This window comes from Schistocerca gregaria, unplaced genomic scaffold (assembly GCF_023897955.1).
Source record: "Schistocerca gregaria isolate iqSchGreg1 unplaced genomic scaffold, iqSchGreg1.2 ptg000925l, whole genome shotgun sequence".
Lineage (NCBI taxonomy): Eukaryota > Metazoa > Arthropoda > Insecta > Orthoptera > Acrididae > Schistocerca > Schistocerca gregaria.
This window is the reverse complement of record NW_026062282.1, coordinates 185,351-202,892: the sequence shown is the minus strand read 5'-3', so window position 1 is coordinate 202,892 and position 17,542 is coordinate 185,351. Positions and strand designations below refer to the sequence as shown.

Sequence of the window (17,542 nt, the reverse complement as noted above, 5' to 3'; positions counted from 1 at the left end):
ACGCGATAGAGAAACCCATGTGCTGGGCTCGCCGTTAGATAACGTTAAATAGGAGGCCATAATGTAGGCATCTCGAGCAAAAAGGTAGAGTAATTGGTTTCTATAAAAGGCGATAGCCAATGTGAAACGAGTGTCCGCCAGTGTGACGGATGTATCTCTCTGAGTGATACCATCTGGAAAACACTCTAATGCGCGTTTGGTAACTTGCTGAGGAGAATGTTCCAGAATCCAGTCCTCGCAGCCCAATTTTCGTTGGAGAAGTTCACTGATTACCCAGTCGACTCGTCGAACGAGAGCATTCTTAGACGTACCAGATCCAAAGGATAAAATTGCGCTTCCAACAATCGACAAAGGGGACCAAACCGTTTGCAAAGTGATGCACCATAAAATGCTGTACGATAAGGACAAATTAGAAGCCTTTCGGTCAGATTGGTTGACAAAAGGATTAAATTCTCTAGGTCCAGTCGCGTGGTTTTTCGCATTCATGTAGCGCGTTTGATGCATTGTATATAAGGAAAGGGGAATCGGCTGTCCAAGCTTAATCGATATGCGACCGTAGTTCTCTAATAGAACAGACGATGCTTTGATCAAATTTTCTAATGTTTCTTTTTTTTTTTGCTTTCCAAGCCATTCGTTCGTATAAGATATGTCTTCAATCACGCGTTCGTAATTGATATTGATGGGACAGAAAAAAATGTCCTTGACCTGTCCGTCAAAAAAGCAATCAGTGACACACTTCATCATGCCCAGCTTCGGGTGAAGCATCTTTCCAGATCTGGAGCGCCTCCCTTCAATAAAAAACTGAATTAGGAAGCCATGGGAAACCAACTGTCGAACATACTCGGAAAAAATAGCGCTGTAAAGCACGTCATCTCTGAAAGTGCGTCTCAGAAAGAATGCGCCACCAAAGCGCAGCATAGTTGACACGAACCCCAACGCCAAGAAATCTTCTCCTGCAGCTGTCATCGGCACTGGAATATTGTACCCAAAGAACACAAAACAAGTTATTAGAAAATCAACGTAGGAGCGATGCGATGGCACCAGCATAACTGGTCCTTGTTTCACATATTCGAGCAACCTGCACAAAACATTCTCGTTGACATCAATTTGCTGATAAATGCGTCTCCACAATTTCCTGAAAATCCAAGCGTAAAGTTTGATGTATTTCTTTTGCTGAATGACGGCCATTCTTTCGAGAATTTTTTTTGCCTTCAAGAGCAAGGCGTCTTCAGGTATGGAATTATCGGCCGCCAGCCTCTGAATCGTTTTCAATACACCATCGGAATTCAAAACTTGAGTGCAAATCTCACGCTGCTGAGAAATCGAGGGATAGTCTACATACTTAGACGATGTATATGCGAATGCTAAATCTCTGAACCAAACGTTCGAAGTAGCACCTCGTCCATCTAAATCGACCAAAGACAGGCGACCGTATCTCAGCTGGCGTTCAGTTGGCTTTTCGACTTCCTGCTTCAAGAGAAACGTCAACAGTCCCCAACAATAATAATAAATGAAAGAATGCCAGTCAATCGAATTCCAGTCAAAATACACTGTATCTTTGAAATACTGGCAGTCTGTCGGCCCCGCATTATGGTCTGGCGATGGAAATGGTACGAGGGTTGCTGCATTATCAGAATTGTCCAGTTGGTGCAGACGGCAGAAATTGGTTGTGTCAAAGTTCCACTTGTAGGTGATAAAAGGAAGCAGTTCAAAGGCGAGCTGCTGAGTTCTAAAAACCGAATCTCTCTTTCTATCGGCGCACTGCTGATAGTTATTGGTCTTGTCTAGATAAGCCAATACCGAATAGTATCTAGATGGAATTTTGTATTGAAAAAATAATTTCACTTGGTAAAATAAATAATTCCTATAAACACTAATTTTTGGAGAGCCCTGGGGTTTGGCAGGTAGTGTGCTTTGCCAATATTTCTGCATAGTCCCAATAGCAAACTTCCACGTGAGTGGGTTTGATGAAGAAGAGATGAAAAAAATAGGAACTTGACTTGCAGGACCAAATTCTCCATCGTCTTTCGAGCTATTGCTTTTCAATTGAAAGATGATGCTGAAGATGGCATGAACTACATAATCGCAGGGGACTATATCCAAAGTGTAATCCAAACGCCCAGGAAGAATTTGAACTATCCCAAGCGCCGTATATATGAACAAAACGCCAATGACATTGAGAGAATCTACCCAGCCCGGAAATGGTTCTCGATACGTTGCACCTAAGATAGTCGGACGAATTATAGCCAATGGGATATTTTGGCGTCTGTTGTCAAGTAAAACCTCAATCAACGCTTTGGTAAAGCTATGAGTCGTGTGGAAAATTGGCTGCAATTTAGTCCATTCTTTGTCCATTTTGTCTGCCGGACAATCACAGAGCTTTTTGTACATCATCTCAGCATCAAACGGTAATGGATACACGCGCTCTTCAATTTTGCTGTCTAATGGACGACCCATGAAGAAGGCGCTAGAAACGTGCAAAAATACGCAAAGTTTGAGCATTTGATGTGCGAGCTCCATCAGCTCAAGAGATGCAACCACGTTACACCTAAAAGAAGTTTGCAAAGATTCTTGCCAGTCGCTTGAGGCGGCCGCGTGAATCAAGATTTGAACCTCTTCTATCAACTTCTGCTTGGCATTCTTAAAATGATAATAAAAAACGAGTCAAAATAACTGTAACAGTGTAATGTTTTTCATCAATGCGATCTCAAATGGATCCAAAACAGGAAATTTTTGAAATCCTTAAGTGATAATTTGACGTACCGATTCCAATCCTAAGCCTTTCTCCATCAAGTTTGCCTTGACGATAATAATTTTCTGTGCCATCTCTTGTTCAAAGTTGGATATTTTCGCCCTCAAAGAATCAAACGGGGGAGATGCTGAAAATTAACCAAAAAAGTTTCGTCAGCTTTAACACATATCTCTATCGCTCAGTGGAGAGAAATTTAAGATACAAACCTAATATTTCACTGAGTCGATCCTCAACACAGATGCCCTCTTTCTGAGGGTCTTTTCTGGCTAAAACATATATTTTTGCGACGTCAGGAACCTTTGCTACTAGCCAGTATATGAGCAGTTTTCCCATGAAGCCAGTCCCACCGGTAATAAGAAAGGTCTTGTTGGCAAAAAATGGAGCCGGATCCCCATCCGCGAACGTAGCTTTGTTCATCAGTAACAAAGCTTAGCAAACAAAAAAAAATAATGCATATCAGTTGCGTTGCCTATTGATAAACCTAAAGCAGATTTGACTTGCATTTCTATTTTAGAAAAAAAAATGGAAGTTAACGGCAGGACTCGAACCTACGAAGGACAAGCCTAATTGATTTCGAATCAATCCCCTTAACCACTCGGGCACGCTAACTTGTTATATATTAAGTGTTGTTATTCTAACACATATATTAGTAAAGACCTCGCAAAAGATAAATATTAAATTGTGCTTCATCGCTCTGCTTTGATTGCCAGATATGTCTCATACACTTCAACAATATTACGGAGGGACTTCATTAATTTTTTACCAAGACCAAATTATTTCGCGTAGGTCTGCAAAATTATTTTTTGTTTTATTAAAGATAACGGCTTTAATTTAGTTTATTTTTTACAACGTATTTCTGTGCTTGTTCAACGCAGCATATGTTTACCACTCTTCTTATTACCTATGAGCGTGGACAACCAGACTGTAGATAGCGAGACTCAAAGCGACTTTCTAGACACATCCGAATGTTCTTATGCTACAAACTCTTCGGAAGAAGAGCCAGATGCACCGAGTGAAGAGGAAATTTTGGCCTGTTTTTCACAGCTGGATACCAAGGAAATTTTAATGTCTCTGCAAACGTTCACACCATACGAGATCGCTGAAAAGCTAGTAAGCATCAAGGAATGGGCAGGACGTCTAGAGGAAATGGAAGGTAGCGTTGTTAGTATGAATGTCCCCTATCGTCAGTTAAACTATTTTATGTATATTAACAACTAAATTTTGCGAATCAATTGAATTTTCAAATGTAATTGGGGCACCCTCTTTTTATCATGTGATTACATCTCTACCCTTCATTAATATACGCGCCTTTTAGTGCGGGAGGTGGAGCGAGTCAGGACACTAATGCCCCTGGGCAGAAACTTTAGTACAGACCAACCAAACAAACCCAACAGACAGCTTCTGGATGAAGATGCTAATCACTTTGAAGAAATTCAGTCTAACCACGACGGAGAATGACAACAGATATAGGTATAAGAGATATAGTCGATACGGCCTGACTTTATGACCTTCATATTGACGTCAAGAGATATGCGAATTTCGTCCCAAATTGTGATTGCTGTATATACCATACCAAACTGATCATCTTTGTCTTCGTGTGCCTTTCTAAGTAAGCCAGAATTTAATAGTTTGGTATATTATACTATTCCTTGCGCAGAAAGTTATTTGAGGGCCACACAACCGTTTTGCGATGAGTGAAATAATCAGCTATCATTTTTTTAATTCTTTATCTATCATACTGTTGGGAAGGTTTACAGCTGATTTTAATAAATGTTCTTTTTTCGAGTCATAAATGAAATGCTTTCTGCTTTTATTTTTGTCATGCATGCGTTGAAAAAATATATAAATAAATTCTGATGTCTGAGCGTCTTTTTGTGTATTCATCGCGACACAAGAATGGCAGCTCAATCCGAAGTTCCCTATTCCGAGTATTTGGTTTTTTCTGCATCCAATCGAACCATCCTAGAAGTACGAGCTACCAAGGATCAAAGCTTTGAAAATCCATGGTTGATCAAATTATCGTTCATGTCGTCGTCCGCTGCTTCTCAAAAAATTTCGGCTCATATTTTCCTTGTATTTCTAGTCATCCAATTTTTTTGAGAAAGATGAAGCGACTGTCAAGACAATATGTAGGCTACTTCAGGATACCAACGCAATTATTCAAAAGCTACCTACGAAAGACTCATTTGTCAAGTTAACCAGTATGTATATTGTTAATAGATGGTCTCAATAGCTCTTTCCTTGCATGGAAGTCACCATGGAGAAACAGACGCCTAGTCTTTTAACCGACGAATTGTATTTCTCTAGTATTTGTCGATCATAGTGCCTATATTGTGCTCATGCATCGAGACAAAATATATGTATATTATAAGCACTAAAAAAACAGCTGGCATCAATTGTGATACATTTTGTGCGGTAGAAGAAAAAGAGGGGGACATGCTTGGCAAGGATAGCTCTGAATTTTGCTTTTTTTTTATTGAAGTCAGTGATTTCTCTTAGCATTAAAAGAGGAGAATGGCTCGTCCCGTGTGACTTTTTATCTCCACCTTTTTTGGGAAAACAAGAGTGGATTGGCGATAAACTAAATGTTCGATTCATCATCTCCTAAAAAAATCTCTGAACTATGTATATATCACATACATATTTTTGGATAAACCAAATACAAATTTGCTACTATTATATCATTCCTGCAACACGCACACCTATTTACAATATAGGAAACTATTTATAGGCTATTAAAAGGTCTAAAAATTTAAAATGAGTCGAGCTTAGTTTTTTCTGTATCACGCTGTGAAGTGGCAGCGTTCAGAGGCCAACGAAAAGAAACGTAACCACGATCAGTGCTTATTTTGCACAGACCTAGATTTTTTTGTACCAGAATTAGACCACAATAAAAACATTCTAAATGTGAACATATTTGCTCAAGCATTTTCTATCAAATCGAACTCTGCTTCATCGTCACTATTGGGTATGACAGGTGCCTTGAATTTTTCAAAATAGGCCGCATTGATTTTTCTTCGCTTTATGGGAGATCTAACCAGAATTTCCGATTTTTCAGAACTATTGTCTTTTTGTCCATTATAAATCGCCACACTAGCAAACGACGCGTGCGTGTTGTCAGAGAAGGATTCTTTGAAAGAAGGTGACGATTTCAAAGCAAACTTAGAGAGATCGATTGTAGAGGCCGCTCTGATTTGCTGTTCTTTGTTCATTCTTAAAGATTCAAAAGTAAACGTGCGACGCATTTCGTTCATCTTGTTCAAAACCAAGACGTCTGAACAATTTGTATCAGTTTCAGGAGCTGGTAACTGATGGCGATCACATGGCAAATTATCATCTTCTTCTATAAACTGATTCGTGTCCCGAGCAACTGAAGGCGGCGGTGAGTTTGCATCGGAGAGCCTGGACACGCTCTTGGACGTTACCGTGGTTTCCGCTGAACGAGAGCGCAAAGGAGTTGAAAGTTCGATAGGCAAGTTAGTTAGGGAAGTTCTGGATGGAGTATTTGTTGTATTTTGTTTTGTTTCGTCGTGATCTGAAACTTGGGAGTGAATTACAGGTATCTTATGAGAAGACGTCTTCCCCTCCTCAGTCCGACTGGCTTCCAATTTGGTAAACGTTTCCGCAAATTCTGAACCAGCAAAAAGTTCCGAGTTTGCACTGCTTATCACATCGTCGGTAATCAGATCCTTTATCTTGTCAATACGGCCGCCAAGATCACTAAGCTCATCAATAGAACAATTTGTTTCCGAAACTTGAACTTCTGCACTCCGAGGCAGAAAATATTTGCTTCGGAGAATGCATTTCGAACTATGAAAACTTTCTTTCTGAGTATTGCCATCATGCTCATCCTTCGTTTGACCATCTGCAAATCGTAAGCACGCTTTTTCTTCAACTAAACACTTATTTATTGTAGCCATTTTCTTTGATTCTCTATCTTTGGCTAACTTCTCGCTCTCTGAATCCAGAGTACAATTGTTCATTTCCTTACTAGTTTTTGTTCCATTGACTGACTTCAACGAACAGGGAGAATCCGTAGGCAACTGCTCGACGCTGCTCGGAACATTGCACATTGACTTATCGACTTTATTGAAATAGTTCAATATAGACGACTTACCACTCAAAGGTGAGGATTGAAATTTCGAAAAAAATACAGGTTTTTTGGTCCCTTTACTTGCCTCTGAGCATCTCTGCATGAAAATTTTGGCATCCTGAGTCAAACTATTATTTTGGCTTGATACCTTGTCCAATATAGAGCCTTGAACGACTAATGCAGAACTGGGAGAGACGCGTTTTTTCTTATTGGTTGATAATGGCTCGTTGCCTTCGCTCATGCCCTTGATCTCCGCTATTTGGTCTGTCGGACCTTTTGGAGAATCCAGGTTCAACTCCACCCTTTCCATCAAATATAATTCGATGGGATCTGGCACAGCCGTGGTATAGGGATACCTCGTTCTTGGATTGAGTTTTCCTGTAGCAATATCGACGATGATTACTGGATCGAGAATCTCGCCCGCAAAAGGTAAACTGCTCATACTCATTGATTTAGGAAGAGGACGCAGCGGAACAGCACACTTTTTACTAGGGTCAAATACAACTTGGTGCCTAAATGTTAAATTGGCCTTATTGAAGCCTTCCTCATAATCCACTGGAACCTTTTCTCGACTCGAACACAAATGATTTAAAACCTTGTTAATGTCACCGTGCTGGGATAGCAATAAATACGCTTTTTTGATCCCCATTCCAGGTAGAGATTCTAGGTAATCACACCCAGATAAAATGCACATATATCTCAACATTTCCAATGAAAACTTAGATAAATCAGGCTTCTTGGTCATAGACAGTCGAGAAAGCTGAATCTCCTCCCCCCAGCCCATGTTGTCCAATTTGTAGAGGATTTTAGAGCATCCGTATGGAATCAAATCGCTATCCTCTGATATAACTAAATCAACTAGTCCATTAATCGACAAATAAGTAAGCTGTGCATCTGCTTCATACGGAGCTACAATAAATTCAACATTCTCTTGTTTCAAAAGCTCAATGAAGCTCAGCATCATGTTTGGAGTAATACTGACAGCTTTTTGAAAATGCTCGTAGGCGGCTCTTTTTTGTCCTTGCTGTAGGAGCAGGACAGCCTTATCTCTGTTTTCCGAACGCTTTCTGAACATTGAGGAAACTTAGTATATATCATAACAACAACGTGCAAGTCGGGGTAAAAGGTAAGCGTACTTGTATCTATTGAGTTCGACTTGACGCTTTGAGGGTAACTGGCCTCCGTCAAACACAAGTACTGGCGTTATCTTATGGTACAATAGCATGTGGACCATTTTCATGCAGTACTGAAGATATCTGACGTAACATAAACGTTAGTCAAAAATGGCTCTGAATCACTTGTGCCAAAAGGTCAGCACATCTTATGAAAACTAACCGAAACACTCCATAGGAAATCATACTTGTGCGTACTCAGATTCTGACAAAGCTCATAGCTACAAGAGTAGGCGCCGCGGTGAAGCCAAACATAAGCATCTACAGCTACACGCATGCCAGAATATTGTGATATGTGTACTTTTTGGGTTATAGATGCTAAAATTGGCAAAAGACCATGAATACCCATCAGCAATTTAGACCTGGAGAGTACATCGTATTTATCGAGTTAACTATAACAAGCAGAACAAGGATAGCGAATAAAATCTCGGCTTGGAGCAAAAAATTATAGTACCAAGAACTCCGGTAAATTTTGCAATTTTTGAGCAAGTTATTTTTGGTTTATGAAATGCATCCAGATGCCAATAAGAGAGACTTCAGATGATATACAGACAGCGCTTTACTGTTTCCAGCTTCGGTGAAAATTTTTTACAGGTGAAACAAGCATGACAGTAGTGTTTGCAATGTCAAACCAAATAACACCGAAAGCTATTCAATGAATACAGAACTGGCCTTTTTGACGTAGCCTTAGTGATGAAGAATAACAAAGAGTAGTTAAACGAAGCAAAATCAATATTTTCCGAGTATAGTAGTCCTATACAAAAAAATTCGTTTGAATATTTCTGTTAACATTTGAAAACGGGTATAACCAGTTAAAGATATTTTAATTATGTGCCAATGTGTATAAATTCAAGCAGGATTGGCTGATACAGTGTAATTATGAGGAATTGTACTAAAGAACATACAGTCCAACTAAAAGGTGGCTGTTCATATAAAAAATTAAAGATTTTATTTCAGTTTTATAGAAAAATTATGCAAAACAGCTGATACGTTTATTTTTGTTGAGGCTACAAAAAGCAGAAGAAGTGTGGTCTGAAATAGTTTCCACCAAGAGTAGATAGAAACATATCTTCAATAACTTAAAATGCTTTAATATATTTATGAAAGGTACAAATTATAACTCTAAACTAATTTAACGCAAACCAATTACAATTTGAATTTTACCTTGCCTGCGTCGTACACTGGCTATTGTTTCTACATTGTTTTCTCTTCCTAGATTATTATTTGCTAAATCATGACTATGAATCGAGAATTAAACCCTCAGTTTCACCTCGATATAATCTCTATACAAAAAAATTAACTAACAATTTTATGTGTTTTTAGATCAAATATGAATCCCTCTTTGTCACCTGATCAAAAAATATCGAAATATCCAGCCAGCTACGATGTTGAGCACTGTCTCAAGAAAATCTACGCTACTGCACCGAATAACCTAACATCGGATGAAATAGAAGGCATTATTCACGATGTCAGAATTAACTCCCACAAACCTGGATTATGTAGCTCTACTGAAACAATGGACGATATACTGCTAGATTCGGGTTCATTGACCACTTCTTCAGATTCTGAATGCGAAGATACCTTTATTGACAGTATTATTCAGGGTGCATTGCTGAATGAAATCGCTGAACAATCACTTTTGCAAACTATCCAAGAAATAGAGAAGCCGTTCTGAAAGCAGAAATATGTTAAAATTCGAAAAAATAGTGTTACAGTGAGGAAGGTGTTTTGCTAGATTATAGCCGAACAAAACGTCTATTCTAATTCAAAATTTTAATATAGGAACTATAGATTTTTTTATTATTTTACCCTTTACTATCAGTGACGATGTTTGTTACAAACATGATGGTTGTGTATACATACAACCTACTGTTATTATTTTCTGAAATTGAACATTGGTTTTGCTTTCATGGTAGGTTGGTGTATTATGTAGCCTTTATTAATTCTATGAATTATCTTTCGTGTCATGAATTCAATATTTCAAGACCTGTTGTTAGGAACACATTTTTCAAATCGTGAAATTTTGAACAGATTTCCAATCCAATTTAACCATTATTTAGATAATAATAAAAAAGTTCTTAGACCGATTTAAAATTTCTATCGGTTATTCGAACCTCATTGGATCTGAATTGCGTCGCTGTTCAGAGCTGCGTCTCTCTCAGCGATATTGACTATAAGAGCGAGGGACGTCTCTAGGATGGTCATCCAGTAGTCACTTGAGCTACTTTTTGAAACAGCATTTTCCATTATATGAAATGGACCATGCTGAATGTGATTGCTTGATACTCCAAGACGTTCAATCCCCTAGCTCCGATTCAGTACATGTCTACCAAAAATTGAAATTAAGAGAAAGCTCATCTTCTTGCCTGAACCAGTCGACTGAGAATTCAGTATCAATAATATCTACGACGAAGACAAGCAAGCACTTGAAACTATATACTATAATATTAATAATATTGTTCTCAAAGTTATTGTATCATACTTTTTTGTCGCTCGACATTCCCAGCTATTTTCAACTACTAAATTTACCCTACCTCCGCAAGATTACGCAAAGTCCATATTTGAATTTCGAATGCTTAAGATCTCACAAGCTAACAGGCCAAAATTGGGCCAGTTTCCTCGTATTGAATGAAGAGGTTCCAGCTCATAAAACGGTACGAATCCAAATATTTTCATGCGCGATAGACTTTATTTAAATGTTTATATATAGTGGAACGTTTGTTTCAATAATGGTCGCTTCTATGAAGATTACATCAGTTAGTATAAACTGTGATAAAAGTAGACGATCTTGTATATACTGTAGTGAAATAGTAATATTATTGTTATTAATCAATGTTCTTTTTGTCTAGTTTTTGGCTGAACTTTCTACAAATGAATTCTTTCTATACGCAACACGATATTTCCTGTTTGTAATGAACGATTCATTATCACTCTATCGTTATCTAATATTTTGCAAGACTTCCAAGATATTTTTGTCAATTGGATGCCTCCTTTATCCTCTGGCATGGTATGTTTTTTTTTGTTGATTGCCAAAAAAGTTTTTACTAATTCAACTTATTTTGAATATCGCGTCGTTGATACTTTGATTAGTTTATGTAACGAACCAGTTTACAAATATTTTTACGACCATGTTGAGAATAGAGGCGCCTATCAACTTCCTTTGTGGTTTTGCACAATTGGGAAAAGTGGATTCAAGCGCATTCGATTCTTTATGACTATAATTTGCTTATCACCCTTGTCTCTCTGTTTACCAATTTACCAGAAAACCAACTTCGTTTTGATTATCAGCTCTATTTGGATGTCGCTTTTCAAACATACAGTCAAAAAAATTACCAGTTGCCTTCGCGTTAAATTTGCGCATCGCCCTCCCAATACTATGTTTTCGAAGAATGCATGTTATAATGGGTTCCCGTCAGGTCATGTCTCGCAGGTGGTTATGGGAGTAGCTGTAGTTAGCTCACTATGGAATATTCATAGTCTACTAGGCTACATACTTAGTCTACAGCTTTTGGTTACAGTTATTTGGATTATAATGTCTAATCGGCATTATGTTTCACAGGTTTTCGCAGGAAGCATCATGGGCCTCATTTTTGCATTTGGCACCATTGAGTGGTTAGGAAAGATGTACAAAAATATTTTATAAACAGTTCAAAATGCTATTTCATATACTTGAGCGCGCATATGGGTAAAATTTTCATCTCAGAATTGAATAATTTTAAAGTAGATTAAGCGAACCATACACAGAGAGTTCAGTTTTTTAAGAAACGGTTTTTCCTATTTACATTGTGTTAATCCTTAATTTTTCGATTCTATTTTTTGTACATTGTATTATACATATTTTTTGATATTAGTACTCCATTTTCTCGTTAACCCTAATTTAGTTTAGCCGCTTGATATGGTCGTACGCATTTATAGCTTTTTGAAGTAAAGTATGCCGTGAACTGAGCTGAGTGTACTATTATTTTAAATATAGAGAGTTGGTTAAATAACTTTTGCAGTATATGTATGTCCTATATTGTTTGATATAACAAAATTTATAATTTTTTAATAAAGCAATCAGAATTGATATAATGTACCACTGTGTACAGAGATACTTACATAGAGAACGTTGTTTTTAATAGATTAGCATTTTCTCTATGGCTCAGGAAGTAAGCGACTTGAAAAAAGTAGATGATGTCTCCAACGATGAGGAGCCCTACACATTAACTGAAGAATGCCAATTGATGGGATTTGTTCAGGTGAAAAAAAATCGCAAAAAAGAGTTCAAATCACGTTATGGAGTTATTAGCTATGGGACTCTTTTCTGGTTTAAAAGTTCTTCTGTACGTATTTGAAGTTGAACATATTGTGTAGGGTGTGAGAGGTTTCGCAAAATTTGTCCTAAAGTCATTTGATTAAATAACGATGCAGTCCAATTCTGAATATTTGGTTTCTATACACGGTTTAAAGTGTAGGCATTAGACTGAATATTCACGCGTAGTTGTAATTTAAAAACGTCTTATGCGCAGAATTGATCATAGTCAAAGAAGATGCCAAATAAATGAGCTATATTTTGAACTGCCCGCGTATTGATAGACGGTAATCAACAGCTTATATGGCTCGTGTTTATGGTTTTTCCTACAAATTCCGGTCTATCGGCGTTTTTCATCGTTGCTAATATTAAGGATTTTTACAGGATGTAAGCCCATGTGGAAAATTTGATCTTCAATCTTGCAAAATTAGCGATGTTTTGGAGGCCGAAAAAAAACAATTTGTGATCGAGATTCAGAATCAACAATCAATATTTTTGGCGTTTTCCAGTCTTGCTGACAAGCAAAAATGGGTGGAAGGACTTCAAGCGGCTACTTCTAAGGATCCAGTTGAATCTGTTGACCGTAAAGTTATCGAAATTAAGAAGCAAAGCTTTGGTATTCGCGCGAAAAAACACTTGGCAGGTGAATTTGTCACAAGCAAAGTAGGAAAGCATGTCGTGAAAAATATGATGAATGACGATCTTAACTCATTGATTAAGGCATTTAATTTTATTGTGATGAAAATTGATGGCAAAAAAAAAGCGGATGAAATAGCTAAAAATATTACCAAACTAGTGACAAAGGCATACTTATTAACTGAAAATAAAAAGCTTGCAGATGATGCGTTTCTAGCAGCAGACAAACCACTTCGAGAGTCCTTTGAATTGATGATTAAGTGCTTTAGAGGAAAACGACGTGTCAGAGAATGCGTGCTACTAGAGGCCCTGGAAACGGTAATAGAATCCCTTAAGAAGGTTGAAAAGATTATCACAGAAATTTTGCATCCGTTTTTAACTCCGAAGAGCATGTTCCGTTTAGCGTCTGTGTTTGGGTACATCACATCTATAGAATTCTTGAAAAAAGTTTTTTCAGATGAAGACTTAGATGAGGAACTCGACAAACTCATCGATGCTATGCAGTACTATACACAATTTGATTTGACATGATGTGGGAGTATAGGAACAAGGTATACAATATATGGTTTTTAACATTTCTGAAAGTTCATTTTATTGTTTTCGCTATACAGAATAAGCTTTGACGTAGCATTTCTATGACAAGAGTACTTTTTATTGATCTAAAAGTGGAGTGAAACAACTGGGAATGATCTTCAAAACACCAAAGAAGAAACCGGTTCCTGATTATAAGGTTTCCGATGATAAAATATACAATTATGCACCCTAGTTCAAATAAATTATTTTATCATATATATTGGATGCTTTTTATATGTATATTGCATGCATATAAATATATATATATATATATATATGGGGGCTGAAAGAGCGTACAGTGACCAGGTGTTAGTCAGTTATGGTCACGAATGGTAATTCTTCAAATTCACTGAATTCATAATGAACCAGGCATTTCTACAAGCCGAGGCGGCGCGTCTGACTGAGCGTTTTTGGTCATCTAAAAAGTCAACCAGTTTTCTGAGCACACTGGTCCGATATGGGTAAATTTGTGTATGAGGGTAGTCTAGGAGTTTTCTGAAGCAGTAAACAACACTGAACCGCATGACCGATTTTGGCAGCATTTGTGTGGGAATACGCAGGAGGCTAGGAATGAGTGCATCCAAATGGTCAGAAACTAGGTTATAGTTAGAGCGCATGATGGATTCCAGAATAAGGAGTGCGTCTTCCAAAGGTTTTCCATGGGTTTTTAGTGAATAAATCAAAATTGGAAGAAGTTCATTTGAGTGTCGGATCAGGAGGTCGCGATTGAGGTGTTTGGAAAGGTTCAATATGGCCAGGAGGATGGCTGGCTGGTCGGGAGGGCGGGAGGTTGCTTCGGCTTTTGCCGGTGGGGAGGGGGTGATTGGAGGGCATGAGGGGGTAGAGTTGGTGACGCTTTGGTTTTGAGTTGCGCTATGGGGTTCGCCCTGCGGTACGGGTTTGGGGTTGGGGGGAGATAGCGACGCGTGTTCTGGGTTGGAGAGAATAGAGGGAAAGAGGTGGAAGAGTTTTGACAAGTTTTTGACCCAGTATTTTTCTTTATAGATGACATCTTTTTGTGTTGAGTGCGCGTTGGCGAAAGAGAATAAAATAGAGTACGAGTTGGCGAGAGAGTAGGAGAAGGGTGTGTTTTTCTCTAGTATTGAGAGAAGGAGGGTGCACAGGTGGCCTGCGGACGAGTGATCGCGTTGGATGAGTGCCTGGGTCCACCATACGAGGCGCTGGAGTTTGAGCAAGAGAAACGCGTGAAGGGGTGCGGGCGTTTCTAGGAGGGGAGAGGGAGGAGACCAGATGCTGAATTCGTGAACGAGCGGGTTCATGTGAGAGAAGAGAAAGGAGTCTAGTTCGAGGGAGTTGGGGAGAGCGCGAATGAGAGTGGCGGTTGCTTTGTGTACATCGTGTATGGTGGCGGAGAGAAGTTGGTTGTTGCTGGTTGGGTGGGGGAGAGTGGGAGAGGCCAGGTGGTCGAGGAGGTCCGTTAGTTGGAGGAGGGAGTCGAGGAGGGTGGGGAGAGTGGGGGGGAGTGGGGTAAGTTTTGGGACTGCCTGGACGAGGAAGGTAGAGAAGACGGAGATGGCTACGAGAGACAGAGGTTGGGTTAGATCTCGCAGGGGTTTGATGAGAGGAAGGGAGGGGGTGTTTTTTAGAGAGGGGTTGGAGAGGGTTTGAAGGTCTATGGATCCGCGGATGAACAGTTGGTACATGGTGTCTATCCAGAGGGAGAGTTGGTCGTTGCTTAGGTTGGACGCGGTGGTGGACGTTAGTTTTGGCAACAGGCGGTGCAGTGTGTCGAGGAGGTGCAGGGGGGGGGGGTCGACGAAGAAGATGGACAGGAGGTGCAGGTAGGAGCGAAGAGGTTGGACGGCGTGAGCGAGGCTGAAGAGGATGCTTGAAGTTAGAGGTTGGTTGGAGGGGTTGGCCGAGAGTATGTCTATGAGTTGGTTTTGGATGAAGGTGGTGACTTGGGGGGTGGAGACGGGGACGAGGGTGTGAGGTTCAAGGCGGAGTTGTTTTAGCTGGAGGTGGGGGAGAGAGGTGTTGAAGATGGGTGGAACGGGGTAGTTCGAGGAGTCGTCCAGCATGCAGAAGAGGTGGAGTATGGAGATCATGTCGAAGGAGATTTCGGGGATGAGTTTGGAGAAGAAGGGTTGAGGGTTTGGCGGTTGGTCGTCGTGGTGGTTTTGTCTTTGGTGGGGGGAAAAGGGGGAGATGGTGGCGTAGTTCAGCGAGTGGGGGGAGGAGGCTAGGGTGGCTGGACAAGTGGCTTGCTTGATGGTGTTGATGATGGGCTGGACGGAGTCAGCGAGGACGAGGTTGAGTTGAGACGAGCTGATGTGCAGTAGCGCTTTGACGGCGGTTAGTAGGAGCTGGAAGGCGGCGGAGCTGGGCAGCGTTGGAGGGTGAAGAAGTAGAGAGGTGATGGCGGTTATTGTTTTTTTGTGTTGATTTTGAGAAAGGAGAGATCCGTGGGCGGTTTGAGATAGAAGAGTTAGTGCTACGATGGAATCTGTGATGCGGTTGTGGACTGAAGTGCTTGGGTCCTGGTCGACGGGTCTTACAAGGAGGTCGTGGAAGAGTGTTTGGAGCGAATCGGAGTGGTCGGAGAGTGGGTGCTCGGCGGCGTGGCGGAGTGGCAGACTGGCGTTGTAGACGTGGTTGACGAGCAGATGCGTGGCCAACGCGTTTTTTTCAGGGTCTCCTTCGGTTTTTGCGTTAGAGAGAAGGGACGGGATGAGCGTCTTGAATATGAGGCGCATGCAGCGCGAGGAGCCCAGAGCCGCCGCGCCCAGTATATCGGAGGCGGTTTTGACGCAGCACCAATCGTCTGAGTCGAACAGACGCGACTGGTTTTGCATGAGGATGTGTCGCATGCAGGCGCTTTGAACGAGTTGACAGCAGTGTTCCGCGGTGGCGGCGGGCATCGGGGAGCGCTTCCCGTGTGCGTCGGCGCGGGTGGCGTTGTCGACGAATTGCGTGATGGCGGTGAGCAGTTGGAGGATGTGAGAGAAGACGGCCGGCGAGGCGTTCCAAGATTCGTTGAGCAGGCCGCGGAGCAGGGGCTCCAGATGCGGCTCGACGTCCTCTGGAGGCCAGAATGGGGCGTTGCCGCGAACAGATGTGTCGCTGAAGGCAAACAGGAGAGATTGAACGGCGTCGAGCTTCGTTTCGGTGAGGACGGAGGAAAGCTTGTCTAGCAAGAAAGGTATCCACAACCTCGGAGAGGAGATCATGGTCTTGCGCAGTCCGGATATGAGGCAGTCTCGCTTGATGAGGGTTGGGTGATTTTCGGACTCAGTGAAGGTGATTGGAAAGTAGCAGGAGGTGATGTCATAGAGGTCTTCCTCGAACGCGTATTTTTCGTGTGGGACCGACAAAACAAGTTGAACTAGCAAGTCGTAGCACACGATTAGGCACCTTGGGTCTTTTTCGCCGTCCATTGCTTGAATGAATCCCAAGAGCAGAGGGAGGCCGATGGAGACGACGGAGGAGGGGCATTGCTTGAGAGCCAAGGCGAGGATATCGAAGATGATTTTCCGGACCGGCTGCGCGAGCGATTGGACGCTGAGGTGGTCGGAACAATATATTTGGTGAACTATCTTAGCTATGTCGAGCTCGGAGAAGCGGTCGGGATCGGAGTTCGCGACCAGGCTCCAGATTGCCTGCAAGCACTCCGCGGTGGTGGCGTCGTCGTAGAGACGCTGAGCCAAGAAGTCGAGCATCACGGAGGTGACTTTGGAACTCAAAAAGTTCGAGAGCTGCAGGCCGCGCATTGTTTTGACGAGCAATTCAACACCTGTATACAAAAAGTTTCCATCACGCCGAGTTAGTTTCGGATAGAAAAAACGGATGCGCACAAAACAGAAGGAGCGAAGTGGTCTCGCGATGTGCGTATAGGACAGCCTGGTACGATGTAGAATTCATTTTTAGAAAAACGCACAAGAGATCTATAGAGAGAAGATAACGTATTGCGTGTGGAAAAAGAACATAGCGTGCCTAAGCCGAACTTCTCCTTACCATGGACACGAGTGGTTTTTCGTTTACTCGTAAGTGCGCTCTCTAGGTGC

The 17,542-nt window shown here is 41.0% G+C and overlaps 5 protein-coding genes, 2 long non-coding RNA genes and 1 other non-coding gene across 10 annotated transcripts; 4 read left to right on the top strand and 4 right to left on the bottom strand.

The window, feature by feature from the left end:
- Positions 1 to 1,102: 1,102 nt before the first annotated feature.
- On the bottom strand, positions 1,103 to 3,085 carry LOC126325481 (fatty acyl-CoA reductase 1-like). The gene is made up of 4 exons (XM_049995187.1): positions 2,959 to 3,085; positions 2,764 to 2,879; positions 1,846 to 2,640; positions 1,103 to 1,135 (listed from the first exon to the last, which is right to left on the bottom strand). Exons 1-4 carry the CDS (start codon positions 3,083 to 3,085, stop codon positions 1,103 to 1,105), a joined length of 1,071 nt encoding a protein of 356 aa, XP_049851144.1.
- A 194-nt stretch (positions 3,086 to 3,279) lies between these two features.
- Positions 3,280 to 3,361, bottom strand: Trnas-cga (transfer RNA serine (anticodon CGA)). The gene has a single exon. It is a non-coding gene; the product is annotated as a tRNA-Ser (tRNA).
- Positions 3,362 to 4,638: 1,277 nt separating this feature from the next.
- LOC126325513 (uncharacterized) lies at positions 4,639 to 5,143 on the top strand. Its single transcript, XR_007560150.1, has 3 exons — positions 4,639 to 4,720; positions 4,836 to 4,953; positions 5,060 to 5,143. It is a non-coding gene; the product is annotated as an uncharacterized LOC126325513 (long non-coding RNA).
- A 75-nt stretch (positions 5,144 to 5,218) lies between these two features.
- Positions 5,219 to 8,950, bottom strand: LOC126325491 (uncharacterized). The gene is made up of 5 exons (XM_049995196.1): positions 8,923 to 8,950; positions 8,472 to 8,771; positions 8,206 to 8,379; positions 7,982 to 8,101; positions 5,219 to 7,912 (listed from the first exon to the last, which is right to left on the bottom strand). Exons 3-5 carry the CDS (start codon positions 8,364 to 8,366, stop codon positions 5,674 to 5,676), a joined length of 2,520 nt encoding a protein of 839 aa, XP_049851153.1. The 5' UTR covers positions 8,367 to 8,379; positions 8,472 to 8,771; positions 8,923 to 8,950; the 3' UTR covers positions 5,219 to 5,673.
- An 83-nt stretch (positions 8,951 to 9,033) lies between these two features.
- LOC126325511 (uncharacterized) lies at positions 9,034 to 9,832 on the top strand. Its single transcript, XR_007560148.1, has 2 exons — positions 9,034 to 9,124; positions 9,341 to 9,832. It is a non-coding gene; the product is annotated as an uncharacterized LOC126325511 (long non-coding RNA).
- A 302-nt stretch (positions 9,833 to 10,134) lies between these two features.
- Positions 10,135 to 11,660, top strand: LOC126325503 (uncharacterized). Its single transcript, XM_049995210.1, has 3 exons — positions 10,135 to 10,671; positions 10,867 to 11,024; positions 11,108 to 11,660. The coding sequence occupies exons 1-3, from the start codon at positions 10,273 to 10,275 to the stop codon at positions 11,658 to 11,660; spliced, it is 1,110 nt and encodes a 369-aa protein (XP_049851167.1). The 5' UTR covers positions 10,135 to 10,272.
- A 215-nt stretch (positions 11,661 to 11,875) lies between these two features.
- Positions 11,876 to 13,701, top strand: LOC126325505 (uncharacterized). 3 transcript variants are annotated; one of them, XM_049995213.1, is made up of 4 exons: positions 11,876 to 11,918; positions 11,991 to 12,020; positions 12,139 to 12,339; positions 12,693 to 13,701. In XM_049995213.1, the coding sequence occupies exons 3-4, from the start codon at positions 12,154 to 12,156 to the stop codon at positions 13,473 to 13,475; spliced, it is 969 nt and encodes a 322-aa protein (XP_049851170.1). In that variant the 5' UTR covers positions 11,876 to 11,918; positions 11,991 to 12,020; positions 12,139 to 12,153; the 3' UTR covers positions 13,476 to 13,701. The 3 variants fall into 3 exon arrangements, with proteins under 3 accessions (XP_049851170.1, XP_049851171.1, XP_049851169.1); XM_049995214.1 differs by lacking the exon at positions 11,991 to 12,020 and having other exon boundaries at positions 11,889 to 11,946; positions 12,144 to 12,339; XM_049995212.1 differs by lacking the exon at positions 11,876 to 11,918 and having other exon boundaries at positions 11,933 to 12,020.
- A 171-nt stretch (positions 13,702 to 13,872) lies between these two features.
- On the bottom strand, positions 13,873 to 17,248 carry LOC126325480 (MMS19 nucleotide excision repair protein homolog). The gene is made up of 2 exons (XM_049995185.1): positions 15,059 to 17,248; positions 13,873 to 13,935 (listed from the first exon to the last, which is right to left on the bottom strand). Exons 1-2 carry the CDS (start codon positions 17,246 to 17,248, stop codon positions 13,873 to 13,875), a joined length of 2,253 nt encoding a protein of 750 aa, XP_049851142.1.
- Between the last annotated feature and the right edge of the window lie 294 nt (positions 17,249 to 17,542).